Genomic DNA, 23,846 nt, shown 5'->3' with positions numbered 1-23,846 from the left:
TAAGGTCGAACCTCATCAGGGGACCATTTCTCTCATTGTGTTTTTTCCCATCCCAACCAGTGCCCCATGACTGGTATAACAAAGGATGTTGTATGTGCTGTCCTGTCCTGCTAATGGAAAAATGTAGCAGGTTTCCTCTAAGACCCACACTATTAATTGTAATCCATATACATTTAAAAATGTGTAGTGTAATCCATATACATGTAAAAATGTGTAGTGTAATCCATATACATTTAAAAATGTGTAGTGTAATCCATATACATGTAAAAATGTGTAGTGTAATCCATATACATGTAAAAATGTGTAGTGTAATCGATATACATTTAAAAATGTGTAGTGTAATCCATATACATGTAAAAATGTGTAGTGTAATCCATATACATGTAAAAATGTGTAGTGTAATCCATATACATGTAAAAATGTGTAGTGTTTCATTTGTTTGACAGTAGTGCTAATTTTTAAAAATGTTGTTATCCAGATTCGGGCATTTTCATTTAATTTGGGCAAAAAATCAGCCTGGCCCTCTACAAAAATGTGCTCCTCTACACCTTTGTTCTAGTAGATTGTCAAATCTATATTCTAAAAGTTTTATAAGCACCAGGCCAGGTTTGGTGCTTATAGAACATTAGTCTTAGACTTGAGACTCTAACAGTCTGAGACACTAATGTCATGACAATGCCACACAAATTGTATGCATGTGAAATCATTAAAGACTGAGTCTGGACTCTAAAGGTTTTATAAGCATGAGCTCAGATCTAATTTTGTAAGTTTTTCCATTTTGCAATCTTTTTATCTGGTCATAGGATCGTCTGAGGTTTGGTTCCAACAGTCTATTTCTGTACATGGGTTACCCCAAGGAGCGGCAGGACAAAGACAGCATAGAGAGTTACAACTTTGACTTCTTCATGCTGGAGCTGACGGAACATGAGTGTGTGGCGGCAGAGCTACAGACGCCGCGGGGGGAACCGACAGGGGGGATGGCGATGGATCACATCACTCACATGGTGTTCCAGGATTACGTCAACCTCAAACCAGCTATCTCAGAGGCTAATGCTATCAGTGAGGAGTTTCAAAAGGTACAATAATATTTTATTACACGTCACCCCCTGCTAATCTCCTCTCTCCTGGAGGGGACTAAAAGCTTTGTATTCATCTTTCTGTCTGTCTGTCTGTCTGTCTGTCTGTCTTTGTTTTCACAATGCCTGTATATAGCTTTATTAGACAGATCAAGTTTCTCTTTTATAGTGATTTAACCATTTTTGGGCCTTGAACGTTGGAGACCAGCCTCGGTGGCATCGTGGCAGGCCATCGGTCTACAGGCTGGTAGGTACTGGGTTCGGATCCCAGTCGAGGCATGGGATTTTTAATCCAGATACCGACTCCAAACCCTGAGTGAGTGCTCCGCAAGGCTCATTGGGTAGGTGTAAACCACTTGCACCGACCAGTGATCCATAACTGGTTCAACAAAGGCCATGGTTTGTGCTATCCTGCCTGTGGGAAGCGCAAATAAAAGATCCCTTGCTGCTAATCGGAAGAGTAGCCCATGTAGTGGCGACAGCGGGTTTCCTCTTAGAATCTGTGTGGTCCTTAACCATATGTCTGATGCCATATAACCATAAATAAAATGTGTTGAGTGCATCGTTAAATAAAACATTTCTTTCTTTCTTTCTTTTTGAACGTTGGAATATTTTTGTCTTTATGATAGTCAGATGGTCAGTGATTCAATCAAATAGTCAGTCCATCTGTTTTTTGAGTGATTTCTATTATTCATTGCAGTCACTGTGATATGGCGTTTAGAATAATTTGTTTTTAAAATATCACCCTTAAATGCTTGGTTGAATTTTGCAGCAAACACTTTTTGATTTTTTTTGCAGTAAGTTATTAACTATATTGACCATATAAAAACATGCAACAGTAAATATATTTTTTCCCCAGAAAGTCAGGTTTGAACTAGAAATTAAAAGCCATGCCAGTCATGACACATCAGCCAAGGCAAAAGAGAAGGAGATCATTGTCAGAGTTACAAACATGAACACAAAGAAGGTAAGTAAAATTGTCTTTATGTATTGAGATTCAATAATACAAGAGCCTAATCTTATAAAATATTTAGCATTGACTTTACAAAGCCATGCAAGTAACTACATATATTTACAATGCTTAAAGACTTGGGTTTCAGAAAAAAAGGCTGCTTAAATTCAATCTTTAATGTTTGTACATTTGTACTTAGGCTTCTACAAAATGTGGATACTTTTTAACATCATCACAATGCCAAGTTTTATCAGCATGGGCCAGACTTACAGAATGTCACTTAACTGTCATAACAAATGTCTACAAAGTGCTCCTGCAGTAGATATACCAGTGAAAAGCTTGGATAAACACTGTATTAATAGCAAGGACACTTTAGGAGTTACAAATACTCCTCTCATGTTTTTATTACCAGTTGGTTTTATGAATGTTAACATTTGTCTTCATTATTTACATATTATTTCATATATTGAAAATGATGCATTTGAAAAGCTAGGAGATAAATGTACTCTTTTGCCTGATCCATTTAAGTTTACTCAGATAAATGTTGTTCCTGATGTTTCCTGGATATACAATGATGACACTATATGTTTTGGTTTTGAATCTGCAAAAGGGTTAACAATAGCACATCTTAACATCCAAGGTATAAGATCAAAATTTTATCAAGTTAGTCTACTTGCTCAAGATGTCAGTATTCTAGGTCTAACAGAAAGCAAACTAACCAACATAATGCCAGACAGCATGTTAAATATCAATGGGTTTCATAAACCAGAAAGACACGAGAGAACTCACAAACATGGCGGTGGTGTTATTGCTTATATAGCTATGCATCTTGCCTACACCAGAAGAGTGGATTTAGAAAGTGATGAACTTGAAGTAATATGGTTGGAAATACTTCCATATAAATCTAAATCTATTCTTGTGGCTTTTCTTTATCGACCACCAAATGCCAAGATTATATGGTTTGAACAATTTCATGTCAATATAGAAAAAGCTATCACACTTAACAAAGAACTGATTATAATGGGTGATTTTAATATAGACCTGCTAACATCAAAACATTCTGAATTTATTAATACCTGTAAAGCATAAAATCTAGAGCAAATAATTAATGATTACGGAAAATTCTTCAACACTTATTGATCATGTTTATGTTACAAGCAAAGCAAAGGTTAATCACTGCTTTGTACCCAAACTTGGAATAAGTGACCACTTCCCTGTCTGCATTGTTTATAAATCGAAGGCTGCACCTATTAAAAAGAATCATCACATCACGCTTCAATATCGATGCCTGAAGCATTTTGACCAGAGTCACTTTTTGAATGACTTATCAAATACTCTTGAACCAGGAAGTAATATATCTGACCCCAATGCTGCCCTCAATACTCTCTGTGTCTGTTTAACTGAAGTAGTGAATAACCATGCACCACTCACTGAACATAGGGTTAAGCATGCAAAACTTAAACCATGGCATACAGATCAAATTATAGGTGCTATGAAAATTAGAGACCTTTGCAAAAAACAACAAAAAGAACGACAATTCAAATATTGGCATAATATAGTCAACTCATTGATTGACAAAGCTAAAACAAACTACCTGCAAAATGCTGTTAAAGAAAACACATCAAACCCAGCTGCCATTCACAAAATTCTTCGAAATCTTAATCCCAAAGAAAACACTTCCATAGCCTCCATTAAGGATGACAGCAACCACCAAGTAATAAACAAACAAAACATATGTAATCACTTTAATCATTATTTTATCAATGTAATTGAACAGGCAAAATCAACCATTACACCTTCCAATAACAACACCTTTAAACAATTATCAGATTTTGTTGATAGTAAAATACCAAGTACTGTCAAGTTCACCATTCCACTAGTCACAAGTGCATTTGTATTTGAGCAACTTCAGAACTGTGATGTAAAAAAATCAATGGGATTGGATGACATAGGACCACACTTGTTAAATTGGCTGCATCACTTGTAACCATCATCAACAACAGCATAACTTCAGGGATATTTCCTGAGCAATGGAAACATGCAAAAATAACTCCATTATTTAAAACTGGGGATAGACAAAAGTGTGAAAACTTTAGACCAATTTCTATATTGCCAATAATGTCTAAAATAATGGGAAAACATGTGCATAAAGCATTATCTGAATTCTTTGAAGAATACAAACTCCTTTATGAATACCAATCTGGATTTAGAACCAAACATTCCTGTGAAACAGCTCTACTTAATAACTGGCAAAAGTAAGTAGATGATGGTAAATTTGTCTCAGCTACATTCAATGATTTTAAAAAAGCATTTGACATGATAGATCATGATATACTCATGAAGAAACTAAGCATCTATCACTTTGATTCAAAATCTCTAAAATGGTTTGAATCATATCTCTCGGGTAGAAAACAAACTGTTGTTCTTGGCAAAGCCCGATCTGATCCTCTTAATCTCTCATATTGCATCCCACAGGGATCAGTACTTGGCCCCACTTTGTTTGCATTATATATCAATGATCTGCCACTCTATGCAAAGCATTGTGTCATGGATCTGTTTGCTGATGATGTAAGCTCCACATCTGTAGCTGATGACATATCTCTGTTAGAAAAACATGTCCAGTTAGATTTGAATGAGGTGAGTCTTTGGTGCAACCATAATAAGATGTCTCTTAACTTAAATAAAACTAAAATCATGCTTATTGGTTCTTCTAAAAAACTGACCTCGATTGCAGAAACCACAACAGCATTGACTGTATATGTAGATCACATACCAGTGCAATGTTCCACTTCTGAAAAACTTATTGGTGTACACATTGACCCAACACTGACATGGGCTAAACACATAAATGCCATTATTAAAAAATCTTCTTATTTGTTATACATTTTTCGACAAAACAGAAAATATCTTGACCAAAAGACCAGATTAATATTCTACAGCTCTTACATATTACCTCACTTAGACTATTGCTCCACAGTTTGGGGAACCTGTTCAAAACATGCTACAGGAAAACTTCAAAAAATCCAAAATCAAGCTGCAAGACTTATTACTGAAAAAAGCAAAGAAACGTCCACTGCAGAAATAATCAGCTCTCTCAAATGGCTTAAAATCAAAGAGAGAATTGACTTTAGAACCTGCCAGCTTGCCTATAAAGTCCTCAACAAACTAGCTCCATCATATCTAGAAACAATGTTTCAAACAACTTCAGAAATTCACTCCTTAAATTTGAGGTCAACTCAACATAGTCATCTTTATGAATTAAAACCAAGAACAGAATTTTATCGCCATAGTTTTTCATGCAGGGGAGCTAAACTGTGGAACACACTACCTTTAAAGATAAAATATTCTCAATCCCTCGCCTCGCTCAAATCCAGTTATTTTAAGCACTATTCAAATAATAATCAGTTTTAAGATATACCTTTGTTGTTGATTTTGATGTGTTTGTTACAATAATTATGATGTATTGAGTTATCACTGACTCAAGTTTCTTAACAATTTGATTTAAATATTATTTAAATATTCATAAAATGTGCTATTGTTTCTCATGCTATACATATTACATGTATGTTGATGTTTCTTTTTGTATGTATGTATGATATCATGAATAGATTAGAGAGGGCCTCATGGGAGACCAGTCACCTTGTACTGAATGTGTTTACCCTCTGAAAATAAAGAATTTTATTATTATTATTATTATTGATAATTTGAAATAAATATAAAGGCTGTCAACTTTTTTTTTTCACATTTAGGCTACTATATATTAACCTCATAGGTGATTTTTATTTGACGTGTACCTGTAAACTGTTTGTGTTGAAGGTGTGGGTGTGGGACAAGGACAAGTTTCTACATCGCAAGGTTCTCATGGATGAGATTTACCAGCGACACATAGAGGGTGAGCGCATCACTCTGTCACATGACAATGACCCGTTCTGGGATCCCGTTGAAGACATATATTTGGCCAGGTAAGATGCCTGTATGTTAGCATACACAATATATTTATTCAGCTGACCCAGTCATTACATCTCCCTCACTATAAAGATATAAATTAATGATATCCATCACCTAGGAGCAGCCAGCCCTATGTCTTGAAATTGTTAACACAGGTACATGTGTAAACAACCATGTGTTATCAAAAATAATGCATGGTGTTCTCACCAACATGTGTGTAAGAAAAAGATATCAATTCATGATATCCATCTGTAAAACACTGGATTTTTAGTTCAATACGCACCCTCAGCACACTCCATTTCATTCATTTCAACTTATTTTCGTGCTTACATCCAATTAAGGTTCAAGCATGCTGTCCTTGGCAAACACCTGTTATGTGGGCTGCCTGTTCAGTACAGTGGATTAGTTATTAGTGGTTAGTGAGAGAAAAGAGGATGTAGTGGTCTTACACCTACCCATTGAGTCATTTAAACTTGCTCTGGGTGGGAGCCTATACAGGGCTATTTGCTATTTGTGAGAACATTAAAAAGTCTATTTTTCTGTTCTTTCTGACCTACCGGTATCTGTCACGTGAGACTGTCGTACAACCTGGACGTCAACGAGCACTTCACTCTACACAACTATCACAGCAACTTTATTATAAAGTTAACCTTTAAGATATTATGGTAGAATGTAAATAGACTGAGACTATTTTTAGCACTTCATTTTGTTATTTGTGTTGGGTTTTTCTAATCCTACAACCACTGTTTCTATCGGTCAATTATAATGACCGATTAAAGCAAAGTCATCAATGTATGCTAGCAGATTATGACTATTGACATTACAAAATGGCCCATTTGACCTCCAGATCATCATACAATGTAGCTGAAATAACATAAATAATAGCTTTTCCCTTAATTTTTAATAACACCACTAGAGCACATTGATTAATTAATCATCGGCTGCTGGATGTCAAGCATTAATTTTTATAGACTGCAGGATAAAAATAATAACTAGTTAATGACGTAGGATATCGGCTTTATTAATTTCAGGCCATTTGGGAAATTCAATTCAGCAAGCCTCACAAAATTTACCATTTTTACCTTCACAGGATAAAGCCAGTATCCCACATCATTAACTAGTTATTCTCTATGTATTGCATGATACAGCTGTCATGTGAGACTGCAGAGTTTGTTGTATGACTTGGACATTGATGAGCATTTCGCATTACACAAATACAACAGGAACTTTATATAAAGTTAACCTTTAAGATATTATGGTAGAATGTATGAACAAAGTATTTTCAGCACTTCATTTTGCCAATTGCGTGAACATTAAAAAGTCTGTTTCTGTCCTGTCTGACACAGCTGTCACGTGAGACTACAGAGCTAGAATATATAAACAAAGTATTTTCAGTATTTCATTTTGCCAATTGCGTGAACATTAAAAAGTCTATGTTTCTGTCCTGTCACACCCAGCTGTCACGTGAGACTTCAGAGCTTGTCGTACAACCTGGATGTGGACGAACACTTCGCGCTACACAACTACCACGGCAAGGAGGAGGGCGTGGTGCACGTGCGACTCGTGCCGTGTGACAGGGCGGGCAGACCCCTGGGGGAGGACCACATGATGGAGCCGGCAGATCTACTCGACAAGCCCTTCGACTTCACGCTGTCATTGTTACAGTGCATGGGTCTGCGCTGGGTGATGGACGACATGTCCAGGGGTGTCTTACTCAAGTGAGTGGGTCGCATAATTAAAGCTGCAATATCATGGCTATATTTGTATTATTAGGCCCCTACCAGTTCAATTGGAGGGGACTATAGGTTTTGTCTCCACCCTTCTGTCTGTCTGTCTGTCTGTCTGTTTGTCTGTCTGAGGGGAATGTAGGTTTCGTCTCCACCCTTCTGTCTGTCTGTCTGAGGGGACTAAGTTTCATCTCCATCCTTCTGTCTGTCTGTCTGAGAGGACTAAAGATTTCATCTCCATCCTTCTGTCTGTCTGTCTGAGGGGACTGTAAGTTTTGTCTCCATCTGTCTGTCTGTCTGTCTGTCTGAGAGGACTAAAGATTTTATCTCCATCCTTCTGTCTGTCTGTCTGTCTGTCTGTCTGAGAGGACTAAAGATTTCATCTCCATCCTTCTGTCTGTCTGAGGGGACTATAGGTTTCGTCTCCATCTGTCTGTCTGTCTGAGAGGACTATAGGTTTCATCTCCATCCTTCTGTCTGTCTTTCTGAGGGGACTATTGGTTTCATCTCCATCTGTCTGTCTGTCTGTCTGAGAGGACTATAGGTTTCATCTCCATCTGTCTGTCTGTCTGAGAGGACTATAGGTTTCATCTCCATCCTGTCTGTCTGTCTGAGAGGACTATAGGTTTCATCTCCATCCTTCTGTCTGTCTGAGAGGACTATAGGTTTCATCTCCATCCTTCTGTCTGTCTGAGAGGAATATAGGTTTCATCTCCATCTGTCTGTCTGTCTGAGAGGACTATAGGTTTCATCTCCATCTGTCTGTCTGTCTGAGGGGACTATAGGTTTCATCTCCATCTGTCTGTCTGTCTGAGGGGACTATAGGTTTCATCTCCATCCTGTCTGTCTGTCTGAGAGGACTATAGGTTTCATCTCCATCTGTCTGTCTGTCTGAGGGGACTATAGGTTTCATCTCCATCCTTCTGTCTGTCTGAGAGGACTATAGGTTTCATCTCCATCTGTCTGTCTGTCTGTCTGTCTGAGAGGACTAAAGATTTCATCTCCATCCTTCTGTCTGTCTGAGGGGACTATAGGTTTCGTCTCCATCTGTCTGTCTGTCTGAGAGGACTATAGGTTTCATCTCCATCCTTCTGTCTGTCTTTCTGAGGGGACTATTGGTTTCATCTCCATCTGTCTGTCTGTCTGTCTGAGAGGACTATAGGTTTCATCTCCATCTGTCTGTCTGTCTGAGAGGACTATAGGTTTCATCTCCATCCTGTCTGTCTGTCTGAGAGGACTATAGGTTTCATCTCCATCCTTCTGTCTGTCTGAGAGGACTATAGGTTTCATCTCCATCCTTCTGTCTGTCTGAGAGGAATATAGGTTTCATCTCCATCTGTCTGTCTGTCTGAGAGGACTATAGGTTTCATCTCCATCTGTCTGTCTGTCTGAGGGGACTATAGGTTTCATCTCCATCTGTCTGTCTGAGGGGACTATAGGTTTCATCTCCATCCTGTCTGTCTGTCTGAGAGGACTATAGGTTTCATCTCCATCTGTCTGTCTGTCTGAGGGGACTATAGGTTTCATCTCCATCCTTCTGTCTGTCTGAGAGGACTATAGGTTTCATCTCCATCTGTCTGTCTGTCTGTCTGAGAGGACTATAGGTTTCATCTCCATCTGTCTGTCTTTCTGAGGGGACTATTGGTTTCATCTCCATCTGTCTGTTTGTCTGTCTGAGAGGACTATAGGTTTCATCTCCATCTGTCTGTCTGTCTGAGGGGACTATAGGTTTCGTCTCCATCCTGTCTGTCTGTCTGTCTGAGAGGACTATAGGTTTCATCTCCATCTGTCTGTCTGTCTGAGGGGACTATAGGTTTCGTCTCCATCCTGTCTGTCTGTCTTTCTGAGGGGACTATTGGTTTCATCTCCATCTGTCTGTTTGTCTGTCTGAGAGGACTATAGGTTTCATCTCCATCTGTCTGTCTGTCTGAGGGGACTATAGGTTTCGTCTCCATCCTGTCTGTTTGTCTGTCTGAGGGGACTATAGGTTTCATCTCCATCTGTCTGTCTGTCTGAGGGGACTATAGGTTTCGTCTCCATCCTGTCTGTCTGTCTGTCCCACATATAGTTAATAGGACTTTTTTCACAATGCCTCAAGATATTGAGCTGAAATTTTGTGTATAGCTTTATTATATACTGTTACAGATCAAGTTTGACTTTCATGGCATTTACCCATTATTGACAGTTATTGCCCTTGAACTTAGGAGGTACTAAAAATTTTTTAGACCTGGTAGGGCACATGTATTGATTTAGCAGTACTCTTAAAATGCTTGTTTAATTTGTACTAAAACATCTATACTGAGACAAAAATGTTTTTAGCAATTCGGTAAATGTTTTTAAATAAAAAAACCCTCATAACTTCCAAAGTGAAATCAGACACTGGATTCAATTGATGCATCATTTGTCAGTATAAGTAACAGGAGATTTTCAGTACAAAATGAAATGTGTAACTGCCATGACATTAAATGTAGCTTGGGGTGTTAATAGAGTGATTTTTTTTCTTTAGAATTAGAGCCTTTGGGGAGTCAGCCCCCCTGTCGACACAGTCTATTTGGGGAAAGCCGATCGCCAGCTTTGACTTCAACAAACATTTCTCTCTGAAGATGACGAAGACACTGCTCAACTTTGTACAGAATGAATCTCTGGTCATCGAACTGTGGGGAACGCAATGTAAGTTCAGTCAGCCATATTAAGGCTGTAGTTTCAAGGATATTTTAAATAAATAATTATAACATTTTAAATTTACTGTTGAATACTGTTCTGTCATATTGTTTGGCTATAGTCTCTAATTGTTGTCACACAAAAATTTGGGATCAGTTATTGAAACGTTAGCTTAACCAGTGGCAAACAGAAATTTTCAAACCCAAGGATTGAATCAATACAAATAATAATTGAAAAAAATAATCTTGAATCTTTATTTAGAACAACCAAAGGTATCCATTCATAATAAAATCTAAAGTTTATTTTGTATTTGTACAAAAAATAATTAAAAGGAAAATATTAAACTAATTCAGGGTTAATTTAACTATGCTTTGATAAACAAGGCCGTAATATTTACCATTTTAGAACCCAAATGTGGGGCACTTTTCTGACTGATCATTCAAATCCTAAATCAATGTTGGGTCAATGTACTAATGTTATCTATGCAATAAAAGTGCTTTCTAGTTTTATATTATAGCTGTAAGTATATAAATAATTGAATCTGTTATTTTGTAGCTGAAAAAGAATGCCTGCACCCCAGACGAGCATCTATTCATGCTGATATAGAACTCTCAACAGTAAGTTGTGCAAATACTACTCTCCTGTTTCCAGTGTTTGCTTTTCTTCTGTTTTGGCTAACACAGTTTTTGAGTAGATTTGTTTTTGGATAAAAATCTTTAACAGCATTGCCAAAATAATTTCCTATGGTACTATAATTCTAAACGATTTTAATAACCCCAGTAAATGATAAAATCTGTACCTTTTCTTTCTGTAACTCAATTTTATGTTTCAACCTCTTTTTTTTATTATTAGGCTACAGCTTTTGTAGTCATAGAAAACTAAATATTATACCAGGAAATGATACAAATTGCAAAATCACAGAACGTTGGAATAGATAATCAATTGTAAATGCTTATATTTTAGTTTGTACTACTTTTTATTCTAATTTATTTAGCTGTTAGTTTAAGTTGTATTCTTTTTTATTTTTATTAATTAAGCTGCTGTTTTAGAGCTTGTAAGAAATTTTATCTGAACAAGATTACACTATAACAGACATTAAGTAATAAATTAGTTTACAATATTGTCTCTTTTACAGTGTATATGGCATTAATTTTAGTATTTATAAATTGTCTGGAGTCTCTGAAAATAAGATACATTTGTTAAGCTAGGCTGAAATTAATATTAAAAAACATTTAAACAAATATTTGGCGAAATTCATCTGTAACAGTGGCAAAAAACAAGTGCTCATTATGCAGATTAATGATTAAATTATCTTCTTCGTAGGCCTATATATGTAATGAAGTACATTTTCCAAACTGAACTATGGTAGAATTTTTTTAGTTTGGTGAATAACATTTCAATCATATATTTTAAAAATATGCTTGGGTGGGTTAGTAATTAGTAAAGTTTAGAACTTGCATTTAATTTTTTCAAAGCAAAGAACTGCAAAAAACCCCCAAAACCCAAATATTTATATAAAAATGGGACTCATTTACATATTTTGAACCACTGATGTTGTTTTGAAATGGTTTTCATTTTTTGTGTGTTTTCTATAATAATTGTGTGTGTTTGTGTTTTACTAACCTGCTTTATTTCACTTGCTGTAGTCACAGAATCAAGACATGGCTGAACTGCTTAGTAAGCTGGTGTCACTGGTGAGCTTATAGATCTATAGACATGTACACATGTAGAAAGCAAAACATAATGGTATGGGAGGCTAATCATTATAAATATTAATTAAAAAACAAAACATAAAATAAACAGTAAAAAACATTGTATAATTTTAGGATTACATTTAAAACAAATCAATGAGTTAATAATGTAATTTAGGGATACATTTAAAACATATCAGTGAGACATTGTGTAATTTTAACATTATATTTAAAAACAAAAAAAGAGGAAACAAAAAGAGATTTGTTTTTTAATGTATTGTGTTAATCATGTTACTCTTCAGCATGCATATTCCATTATTGCTGCTGTTATTGCTTTTTAAACCCAATCACTAAACCTAGCTCATTTTGTTTTTCACATAAAATTTAATTTACCAAAACTGATCTAAGTAATGAATTAACTCCATTATTTAAAACTGGGGATAGACAAAAGTGTGAAAACTTTAGACCAATTTCTATATTGCCAATAATGTCTAAAATAATGGAAAAACATGTGCATAAAGCATTATCTGAATTCTTCGAAGAATACAAACTCCTTTATGAATACCAATCTGGATTTAGAACCAAACATTCCTGTGAAACAGCTCTACTTAGAATTGTTAATAATTGGCAAAAGTCAGTAGATGATGGTAAATTTGTCTCAGCTACATTCATTGATTTTAAAAAAGCATTTGACATGATAGATCATGATATACTCATGAAGAAACTAAGCATCTATCACTTTGATTCAAAATCTCTAAAATGGTTTGAATCATATCTCTCAGGTAGAAAACAAACTGTTGTTCTTGGCAAAGCCCGATCTGATCCTCTTAATCTCTCATATGGCATCCCACAGGGATCAGTACTTGGCCCCACTTTGTTTGCATTATATATCAATGATCTGCCACTCTATGCAAAGCATTGTGTCATGGATCTGTTTGCTGATGATGTAAGCTCCACATCTGTAGCTGATGACATATCTCTGTTAGAAAAACATGTCCAGTTAGATTTGAATGAGGTGAGTCTTTGGTGCAACCATAATAAGATGTCTCTTAAAAAATAAAACTAAAATCATGCTTATTGGTTCTTCTAAAAAACTGACCTCGATTGCAGAAACCTCAACAGCATTGACTGTATATGTAGATCACATACCAGTGCAATGTTCCACTTCTGAAAAACTTCTTGGTGTACACATTGACCCAACACTGACATGGGCTAACCACATAAATGCCATTATTAAAAAATCTTCTTATTTATTATACATTTTTCGACAAAACAGAAAATATCTTGACCAAAAGACCAGATTAATATTCTACAGCTCTTACATATTACCTCACTTAGACTATTGCTCCACAATTTGGGGAACCTGTTCAAAACATTCTATAGGAAAACTTCAAAAATCCAAAATCAAGCTGCAAGACTTATTACTGAAAAAAGCAAAGAAATGTCCACTGCAGAAATAATTAGCTCTCTCAAATGGCTTAAAATCAAAGAGAGAATTGACTTTAGAACCTGCCAGTTTGTCTACAAAGTCCTCAACAAACTATCTCCATCATATCTAGAAACAATGTTTCAAACAACTTCAGAAATTCACTCCTTAAATCTGAGGTCAACTCAACATAATCACCTTTATGAATTAAAACCAAGAACAGAATTTTATCGCCATAGTTTTTCATGCAGGGGAGCTAAACTGTGGAACACACTACCTTCAAAGATAAAATATTCTCAATCCCTCGCCTCATTCAAATCCAGTTATTTTAAGCACTATTCAAATAATAATCAATTTTAAGATATACCTTTGTTGTTGATTTTGTGTTTGTTAAAATAATTATGATGTATTGAGTTATCACTGACTCAAGTTTCTTAACAAATTGATTTAAATATTATTTATATATTCATAATATGTGCTATTGTTCCTCATGCTATACATATTACATGTATGTTGATGTTGTTTCTTTGAATGTATGTATGTATAATATCATGTATAGATTAGAGAGGGCCTCATGGGAGACCAGTCACCTTGTACTGAATGTGTTTACCCTCTGAAAATAAAGAATTTTATTATTATTATTATTATTAATGGTTAAAAAACCCCAGAACATCTGAATATCTGTTGTACAATACCTATTAACCAGGATCAGTGCTTTACAGAAGGTCATTTGTGACAATTCAGTAAATAATTTCCAGTTGGAATTGCACTGTCCTCTGTCTAATTCACAAGTGTGTCACATGCTTTGGTATGAAATTGACCTTTAACATAGTAATTTTTGACTGGTGTTCTCTTAAAAATAAGGTGAATCTGCTTTGCAATGTTTCACAGAGCATTTATTGACTTGTTTTAAATGTTGCTAGATGTACACATTAAATAGATAGCTATTCTGCACAATGCATACTCAACCCCAAAATAATTTAATGCTATAATTTCTCAAGTCTCCATAAAGAATGGATATGCTTGCTTTTAACAGAACCATTGATATACATGTATACTGAGAGGCATAAATAATGCAATGGGTATTTCACCGATATTTTCTTATAGAAATATTATGTCATCAATATTAGTCATGCAGACAAATGACATACTGGTAACAACTGTAACTGAAAGAAGATATTGTTCAAATCGGGATTTTTAAAAAATAAAATGTAGTTTTAAACAAAAAACATATTAAAGAACAGACAGAAAACACAAAAAATGGTTACTTTTATAGGGAGACGAGAGCAGGCAAGACACATGCAAAACAATTTTCATTAGCAATGCTGTATTGTTGTAATAAACACACCAGTTACGCTTTTTGCTGAAAACTCATTTTATTAAAAAAAATTCTGATTTGAACAAAATCCTCTTTCACTTACAATTATTACCAATATGTTATTTGTCCGCATGCTTAATATATGTGATCTGACATTTCTATAAGAGATTATGCCTCTCAGTATATTAGGTGGTTTTCATTCTTCTTGGTAGATAACTGATGTAAGAAATTCATTTGATGTAATTACCGTAAGAATAAAATTGTTTGAATATACTGAACATCAATAAAAATGCATTAGTCAGATTTTTTGTTGTAAAAATTAAATTACAAAAAACACTAAACACATTTAACCAATATGTTATAACTGGATGCATTCTGGTCAGCAATAATTAACTAAATTTTATTTTTTTATGGCAATCTGACACATTGAAAAAATATATAGCAATAACAACTGAAAATAGGGTGGTGCATTTTAAATGGAGTTCAGTATACTATAACATTTGATAAACTTTTTTGTTGGTTGAGTACTTTCAGTTATTTAAAGTCACTGACATATAAAATGTATTTTCTGTCAGTTTACCACAAATACCTGGATAACCAAAAACATGCCGGACTTGTCAACATTGATAATTTAAAGATAAACTTTTCGTTGTTTAAGGACACCATTAGAACACATTTATTTATCAATCAATATCTGTTGAAAGTCAAATATTTGGAAATTCTGACATATAGTCTTATATAGAGGAAAGCTGCTACATTTTTTCAGTAGGAGCAAGGGATCTTTAATATGCACTTTCCCTTAGGCAGAACAGTACATACCATGACCTTTAATAAAATACCAGTCATGGGTCACTAGTTGGGAAAGGGAAACAAAATCCAATCAGATAATAGGTCCACCCATGCGATTTGATCCTTTGATCTCAAGTACCTCATGAAAATGATCTATGCCTGAGCTAAATCCTGCTTTTGACAATTTAAGCAAAATGTTATCGGTACATGTAATGTGTAAATTAACAGTCAAAAACGTTTCAGCAGCTTATTATTAACTAGGGTCATTGGGTTTATTAAAGTAGCTGTCTGTTACTTAATTTATTAATTACTTCAAAAACTTAAAAAATATTAAATGCACAGTTTTGGGGTCGAGGTCAAATATTTAACATAGGCAGACCATTTTTGTATTTTTGTTCATGTATATGATCTCAGAATTTCTTTATCAATATGAATTTGTCCTTTTTAGAGGTTGTGCTCCAGTGGTGTCATTAAACAAAACAAACTTTTTTAGAGGTCATTCAAAATTGTCATAATTTTCTCAAGTGTACAAACTGTATATCATACGCTAAGAAAACAAAAAATATATTAAATGTATGCAAAATCTACATTTGTAATGCCTGCTTTTAGAAATGTATGGAGGGTGTGTGTAGCAAAAAATGTACTCTTTGTACGTTTGTTAAAAGGATGGCAATTGTGAACGGTGCATTATAACAAATATGTCATTGTATATACACTAGCAATCTGTTTTGTGATGATGATATTAACTTTATATTATTGTGAGCAAATATATCTTCTGTTTGTCTATCACAACTTTGGAGAATCTGAGTGTATGATATTTGTGTTACAGAAATCTGACTTGAAGTATGTGCAGGAGGAAAAGTCAAAGATACACAAAGAGAATTTTAAACTGAAAAATGAACTTGACATGCAGAAGGAGGCAGCTGCTGTCTCCAGGATAAGGAGAAGTGAGTTCAGTAATGTTATCACAAGAAAAGAAACAAAAGAAATATTTTGTTTAATGGCACCTTAACAGATTATAAACTATAGCTATTTTGTGTCCAACAGTAATTTGATAGGGAAAAGAGGAAGAGGGAGGGAGGGATGGAGAAAGAGAGAAAAAGAGAGAGAGAGAGAGAGTGAAAGTGAGAGTGAGTGAGTGAGTGTGTGAGTGAGAGTGAACAGAGACAGAGACAGACAGAGACAGAGCGAGACAGGGTGATCATTTCCGTATTCCTTTTTTTTCTACTACCATACACTATTTTGCAAACAGCTAAATCTTTGGTTGAAAAGGAACAGAATAATGTTCTCTGATTTATGGCAATATAGTCATAATTGAGTTATGTCCCATAATACTGCTAACAAGTGGGATGTGACAACTATGAGTAAGATACTTTAGAGGACACATTTAATGTGTATATTTCATACAATATTTTGTTGGGACAATTTAGTAGGTAAACTGTCATACAACCCTGTCATCAGAAGTACAAACTGTATACCATAATGTCTCAGTATTTCCATCTGCTATTAATAATACTTGAATGTTTTTAGACAGCAATACCACGGATGCTCCAATTCTGAAAGGCCATCGTAGGAGTAGCATCGTCCCTGTCGACCATACTCCACCACCTGGACTTGATGTTGACCTTGCCAAGGCCATCAAGATCTTCTTCCGTGACATGCGTAATGTTCAGAATCAACTCAAGGAAATGAGAGCCACTGGTAATATTCACTGAAAAATAATAGGATCCAGTAGGCCTAATATAATGTTTGGGAATTTTACAGGAATTTTACAGGAAGTTTAAAAGTATTAAATATTAGGAACAGAATAGAGTGCAAGTCAACACAATTTGTATATGTAATCAGTCCATTCTGATTCACTGAAAAATAATAGGCACTAATATAATGATTGAGAATTTGACAGAGAAATGTTAAAGTACTAACTATTATTAAGACAACAAGTTGTATTCCTAATCATGTGTGAATTTAATTGGTGGCCAAGGGAAGAATGTTGTTTTAAATCCTGTATAAAATTTTAATTTTAGTGACTGCTGCTCAGACTGGAAGCAGCCACAACGGGAACCTCAAGGAGTGTCTGGTACAGCAGGAGCAGAAGCTGAAGTCGACCGAGGAGAATCTCACTACATGTCTCGCATCTCTCAAACTGAGCGTCTCCAACACCATCAAGAAGAGCAAAGGATCCCCCGAATCATGACCCAGACTACACCTAGATCTTGTGGAATGTTTGGTGCCTGGAAGACTGTCTGGTCTTATGTGTTAAAGATGCTCATTATGTGCCTCTGTGTTTTTGTGTAACTGAAGATTTCAGAGAGACTGTCCACTTGGCTCTAGGACTTGGCTCTAGGTGGTTGTATCTGTCTACCTGACTGATTGTGGCTCATCATGACTCACCCTGGCCTTTGGAGTCTTGTTCTAGCTCCTACTGTCTCATCATGACTCCTGATGGCTCACCCTGTCTCCTGATGGTTCATCCTGGCCGTTGCAGTCTTGTTTTAGCTCCTACTGTCTCATCAAGGTTCTTGCTGGCCCGGTCTGCTCATTTGGCTCAGCCATACTACATTTCCTGACTGAGATTTCGTACATTTCTGAAGAAGATCTTGGATGCTCTGCCCAACAGATTGTGGCTGATTGTAGCTGCCTGGTTGTGTCAGATTCAGTCTGTGTTTGTGATTATCAACACTGAAAGTGTAACTCTCTAACTGGCCAGCTTTAAGGATGCTATCTCAAAGTTGCATAATGGCAGCTTCCTGCCAGAAATATTTATTAAATTTTGTTTTAAAATGTAAACAATATACCATCAACAATATGCCTCTAAATATTTTTTAAAAATAATTTAATTTTAAGTATACAAAAAAACTAATTGGACAATCTTTTGTGGATGACCAATGGAACTTGGTGCATTCATTTGAGGCAAACATTCCATAACATATTGCCAGGATGTACAACTCATCTGTCTGTGATGAATTTATCTAGCAACAAATACTCAGGAATCTAGTTGTACTAAATGCTACAGCATGCAAACACTTATATGTTTAACATTCATGAGTTATTTATGCAAACATTATGTGTGGAATCGATTAATTTGTACTTGTCACAAATAAATGTAAAACTAGCAAAATAAGGCACATGCAACTATGATATAGCACCTTTAAGTGGCTGGCTATGCCTGGCAATATGTCTGTAATTGTTCTTTGTGTGGGTATGTTTGTGTTTGTGATTGTGAACAGTTTGAAGGCTTTATGGCTGTGAAGTATTTTGCTCATATAAATAAAGACTATGAAGGCCTTGTTATTATTGAATATTTGAACACAAGATAGTGACCATTTACCATTTTTGACTTTCTTAAAGCTACGAAATACATGTATTCTCCAGTTGGCAAAATGATAATTCAAATATTTGCGATAAAATGTCACATGGAAGTTTGTATTGTTTCTACAAAATGGAACTTATGTGCAATCCAAACACATGTAAAAAAAAACGTTTTTCTTAAAGACAAGTTTCTGTGCATAATATTGATATCAGCTTGTGCATTGAAAGTGAAACAAGATAGTGCCATTGGTTCTTGTCTTAATGTACTGTAAAACGGGTATTATGTAGGAGTAAATTTTCATGATTTGGAAGTTAGTTATCTTATAATTTATAATTTTTGCAAATCAATTTATTATCATATATTTAAAGAACTGTTTGTTGTTTATGCTTTTGGCAATCGGATTAGACATAATTTTGTACAGGGAAGGGTGTGGAGTGCATTCATATGTAATAATATGGAACACAAACATAATAAGGTGATGGGTCCCTAATAATTTATTCCCAATTTCCAACAATTGGGCTACTTTTAGCTATACCAGTGATTTCTGGTCATACTAATGTTTATAGTAGCTCTTCACTGGTTTCAGGTTTGCAAATTAAGACATACATCATTTATAATCGAGTCGACAAAACTAACTTAAAAAACAGTCTAAGATTGTTTAACCCCGGTGTATACAAGTGATTTAACAGTGGTTTGTTAAAGGCACTTGTTCTTATTGATATTAAATTGTGTTTAAAACATAATTTTTTACTTGATCCTTTTACAACATGGTGTGATATTTCTGCATAAAACATAGTTTTTTGCTTGGTTTTACAACATAGGGTGGCATTTCTATATAAGGCCCCAAAACACATCACAGCTGGGTCTGGATCTGGTGAGTTTGGCAAGGTCACCATGTTTGGTGTCTTTTGACATCTGGGTCTGTAACCATTACCAGTTTTCAATATGCATGTACATGTATGTTAACTGCATTTATATCTTTAAATATATTTTTTTCTATAAACACCAACAATAATTATGAAAATCCTACATTGATTAATATATATCTTTCCTGTTGATTATTAAGAGTTAAAATATGGCTTGCACAGGCTGTATCTGCCAGTCTGGCTGTGTGAAAAGATAGCACATCTTATTCGCCTGTTGCCAGATCTGTAGTTTATGGTGTGTTTTGTCACATTCGATTCAGTGCATTTTGTTTTTGCTTGATACCATACTCACCAGACCCAGACCCAGTTTCGGTGTGTTTTGGGCCTAAAACTATTTTTTGCATAATCCTTTTACAATATGGGGTGATATTTCTGTATGAAACAGTTTCTTGTTTGATTCTATTACAGTATGGGGTGATATTTCTGTATAAAAGATTAAAACAGATTGTTGCTCGATTCTTTATATAACATAGAATTATATTTCTGAATACCATGCACTTTCTTGCTTCAAATAAGAACTTTTTTTAATCTAGTCATGTAAATTGTATTTTATTTATTGTATAAATTTACCAAAAAATTTCAAATTTTATCTGGAGACAAAACCCCCCAACCCTAATTGGTCCACCTATTGTTGTTTTTTCATTCCCAATCAGTGCTGCACCACTAGTATATCAATGGCTGTGGTATGTACTGTCTTGTCTGATGGAAAGTGTACCGGTATATACAATATCCCATGCTACAAATGGATAAATGTAGCAAGTTTCCTCTAAAGACTATGTTTGACATCCAATAGCCGATGATTAATTAATCAGTGTACTTCAATGGTGTCATTAAACAAAATAACAAAACAAATTTTAACTGTAACCAGAGTGTGTTGTTTTTAATCAGTGATCTGTTTAATGTAACCTTTGGTCTTGGTGTGAGGTGTCATGGTGACTTGTTTGAATTTTATACTTTTTTATTTTTTTGTGATTACATTAATAGGACAAGAAACAATCAAACGGCATCACAATGTTGGCCCAACTTTAATTTTTATTACAAAACACTGTTAGGGGAAAATATATTTGTCCATAATCCATATGCATATGCGTACGGAAAAATATAAATGAAATATGCTCAACCCATTCGCATAGATTGTGATTGTTATTGCACATTATGGATTATGTATATACATGTACACACAGATTATGGATAAATGGAATTGTGTCTTACACCAAACTTGGCTCAGTTGATAGACATCTGATAGTTGTGCAATCTCATGAACATCACTAGCATGTAGGATGGTGCAATAGTATCACAACAGACCCCCAACACCAGTGACTAACCACCAGTAAGCCAGAGTGGTCTGTCTGGCCAAAATGACAGTTGGCTAAAAGTGGCTTTCCATATGTATGATTTCCACATCTGTCATCCATCACACACATTCTCGTTCCAGCCAGTGCACCACAACTGATGTATCAAAAGGCTGTGGTATGTGCTATCCTGTCTGTGGGATGGTGCATATAAAAGAACGCTAGCCGCTAACTGAAAAGTGGCAGCAGTGGGTTTTCTCTCTCAATATATCTGTGTGGTCCGTAACCATATGTCCGATGCCATATAACCGTAAATAAAATGTGTTGACTGCATCGTTAAATAAAGCATTTCCTTCCTTCCTTCCATCACACACAAAAAAACACTTGCTTGCAAAACTTATTGTACCCTTTCCATTTGTCCATTACATGTCATCCAACTCCCATTTTTGTCAGATGACTGTTGGACCAGGAATTCATGCAATCATGGGGCTTTCCCCACTTGTTTACATGTGCTTTTTGTTTTTTAAACAATATTTATTCAAATAAATGAAGTGGACCAGCAAACATGCTGTAGGCCTATATAAATCCCTCTCCATGAGATGATGTTACATACAGCATAAATTTAAATGATTGATAAACTTGAAACATAACATTACAAAAATATAAATATTATACATGGCTAATCCTTCCCATATTTGCCAAAGTGGCTACAGTATTTAATAATTAACTGATACAGTTTTGTTTAAATTAGTCATTTTTAATACATTTTCAATAAATACTCACGGGCCAAATTTACAGTCTGTTTTTGTAAAATTTGTGTAAGTACCGGAATCATAAATATATGTCCTTACATGCATGTATGACAAAACCAGGCTTAAATTTGGTCATAGATATTTTCATAATTCCTAAAAATTCATGTTTAAAAGGATGAATATTTCTTTGCAGTGAGGGAAGTCTTGATTGGCTGGGTGTTCCTGGAAATATGTAATGCCTAGTGGAGTATCTTTAATTATTGTTCATGCTCTTTTTGAGGTTACCCCTCCTTTCCCTAGGAAAAATCTACATCCATTTTTGTATATCAAGGTGGGATAGAAGATCAGTATTCAATATGTTGTTAAAAATAAGTAGGGGATATTCAAACATAGTTGAAACTAATTTGAACAGTGTGATATTTTAGTAATAGCAAATGAATGGAAAAGCTGAAACAGTGACGTGACACATTTCCATCAAATATCTGCAGGGCTTTAACTTAATGATGGCAATAATAGCAATTGTCATCAATGAGATATAAATTACTATCACTGATGGCACTTTTGTGCTGCTGGATAAAAATTATTGTCGTCAGTAAAGCTTCTCGATGACAACATGTGTACATCTGGTGTACCGATACATTATCTGCTGGTATTTAATAAATGACACAATATGCAAACAGCAAAATAATATTTTAGTCATGTTTATTTGTCGCAAAAGTATTTTTTTTTAAATTGCCAATGGCAGGCTAAATATTGCTGTCGGTGGGCCGTTTCGGATTTTTTAATTACTGTTAACATCAAATTCTTAAGTTCGAGCCCTTATACTAGAATATGAAGGTATGCTCAAACCAGACCTAGATAAGAGTGGGTGGTAGAGCTTGTGAAATTCTAAGATACTGGTAATGACTAGAGTAATATATATATGCATTGATTATAATGTGTAAAACTAGTGTGGTACGGTAGCTCTAAATGGTAGCTGTTATGGCATGCTTTAGATAAAATGTTAGTCGGTTGGTGAATTTTAACATGCTTATATACCACTAATGTTTCGAGCAGGTCTGTCCCAGGTGCCGTCTCTGGATAGCCAGAGGACAGATCCAGGACAGATGAGAAAATGTACCAAATTTCTGAGACACCACATGTCCTTGATTGGGGAAGGTTTTGGGATCAGGGCCACTCATAGTTTGCGAATCCTTAGTTTGCATCATGTTTCATTCCATGCTTACTCGTATTTGAATTAAAATATCCCCTACATATTTTTAACACTTACATACTCATTTGTTGTTATCTGTATGTTGTTTTATATTACTAAATGGTCTACTGTACATTACATTTACTGATCATGTGATATTTGTTACTGTCAAATTGTTTTGTATGTGAAATGTTGTTATAAAAATGTAAATAGTGAAAATTTGTTTGTTTTATCTACTCTGGTGTTGCCTAAAAGTTTTATGGGACCATACTTAGCTGGAGTACGGGGTGGGGGTGGGAGTGGGGGTAGGGGTGGGGGTGGGAGTGGGTGGTGGATTGTAAGGGAGTGGGGATTGATGGCCAATTACACCCTCAGAACAATAAAAAAAACACTCCCTTGTTGAGTACCTAGAGAAGACCTTCTATTACTTGAGGTGGTTCACTGCCTAGTTGTAAAGTGCTTGCTTGAGGCACGGTCGGTCTAGGATCGATCCCCATCAATGGGCCCATTGGGCTATTTCTCCTTCCAGCCAGTGCACCACAACTGGTGTAACAATGGCCATAGTATATATTATTCTGTATGTGGGATGGTGCATAAAAAGATCCCTTACTGCTATAATCAGAAAGAGTAGTTCATGGCATGGTGGTAGCAGGATTTCCCTCTAATTATCATGTGGTCTTAATCATATGGACATAGCCCAGTGGTAAAGCACTTGCTTGATATGTGGTTGGTCTGGGATCGATCCCCATCGGTGGGCCCATTGGGCTATTTCTCGTTCCAGCCATT

The 23,846-nt window shown here is 35.4% G+C and overlaps 1 protein-coding gene across 1 annotated transcript in view; it reads left to right on the top strand.

Moving 5' to 3' along the window:
* Positions 1-23,273, top strand: part of LOC121369730 (kinesin-like protein KIF28P) — a 68,641-nt gene extending 45,368 nt beyond the window's left edge. The window contains exons 14-22 of the mRNA XM_041494785.1: positions 804-1,076; positions 1,936-2,043; positions 5,845-5,990; positions 7,434-7,694; positions 10,210-10,373; positions 10,920-10,981; positions 16,418-16,535; positions 17,119-17,289; positions 17,613-23,273. Coding sequence (XP_041350719.1) covers positions 804-1,076; positions 1,936-2,043; positions 5,845-5,990; positions 7,434-7,694; positions 10,210-10,373; positions 10,920-10,981; positions 16,418-16,535; positions 17,119-17,289; positions 17,613-17,782 — 1,473 coding nt within the window. The 3' untranslated portion in view covers positions 17,783-23,273. The remainder of the gene's footprint in view (positions 1-803; positions 1,077-1,935; positions 2,044-5,844; positions 5,991-7,433; positions 7,695-10,209; positions 10,374-10,919; positions 10,982-16,417; positions 16,536-17,118; positions 17,290-17,612) is intronic.
* Positions 23,274-23,846: the final 573 nt, after the last annotated feature.

Source organism: Gigantopelta aegis, chromosome 4 (genome assembly GCF_016097555.1).
Source record: "Gigantopelta aegis isolate Gae_Host chromosome 4, Gae_host_genome, whole genome shotgun sequence".
In the NCBI taxonomy this organism is placed as follows: Eukaryota; Metazoa; Mollusca; class Gastropoda; order Neomphalida; family Peltospiridae; genus Gigantopelta; species Gigantopelta aegis.
Note: the sequence above shows the minus strand (reverse complement) of the source record. Positions and strands in the feature narration are given on the sequence as shown.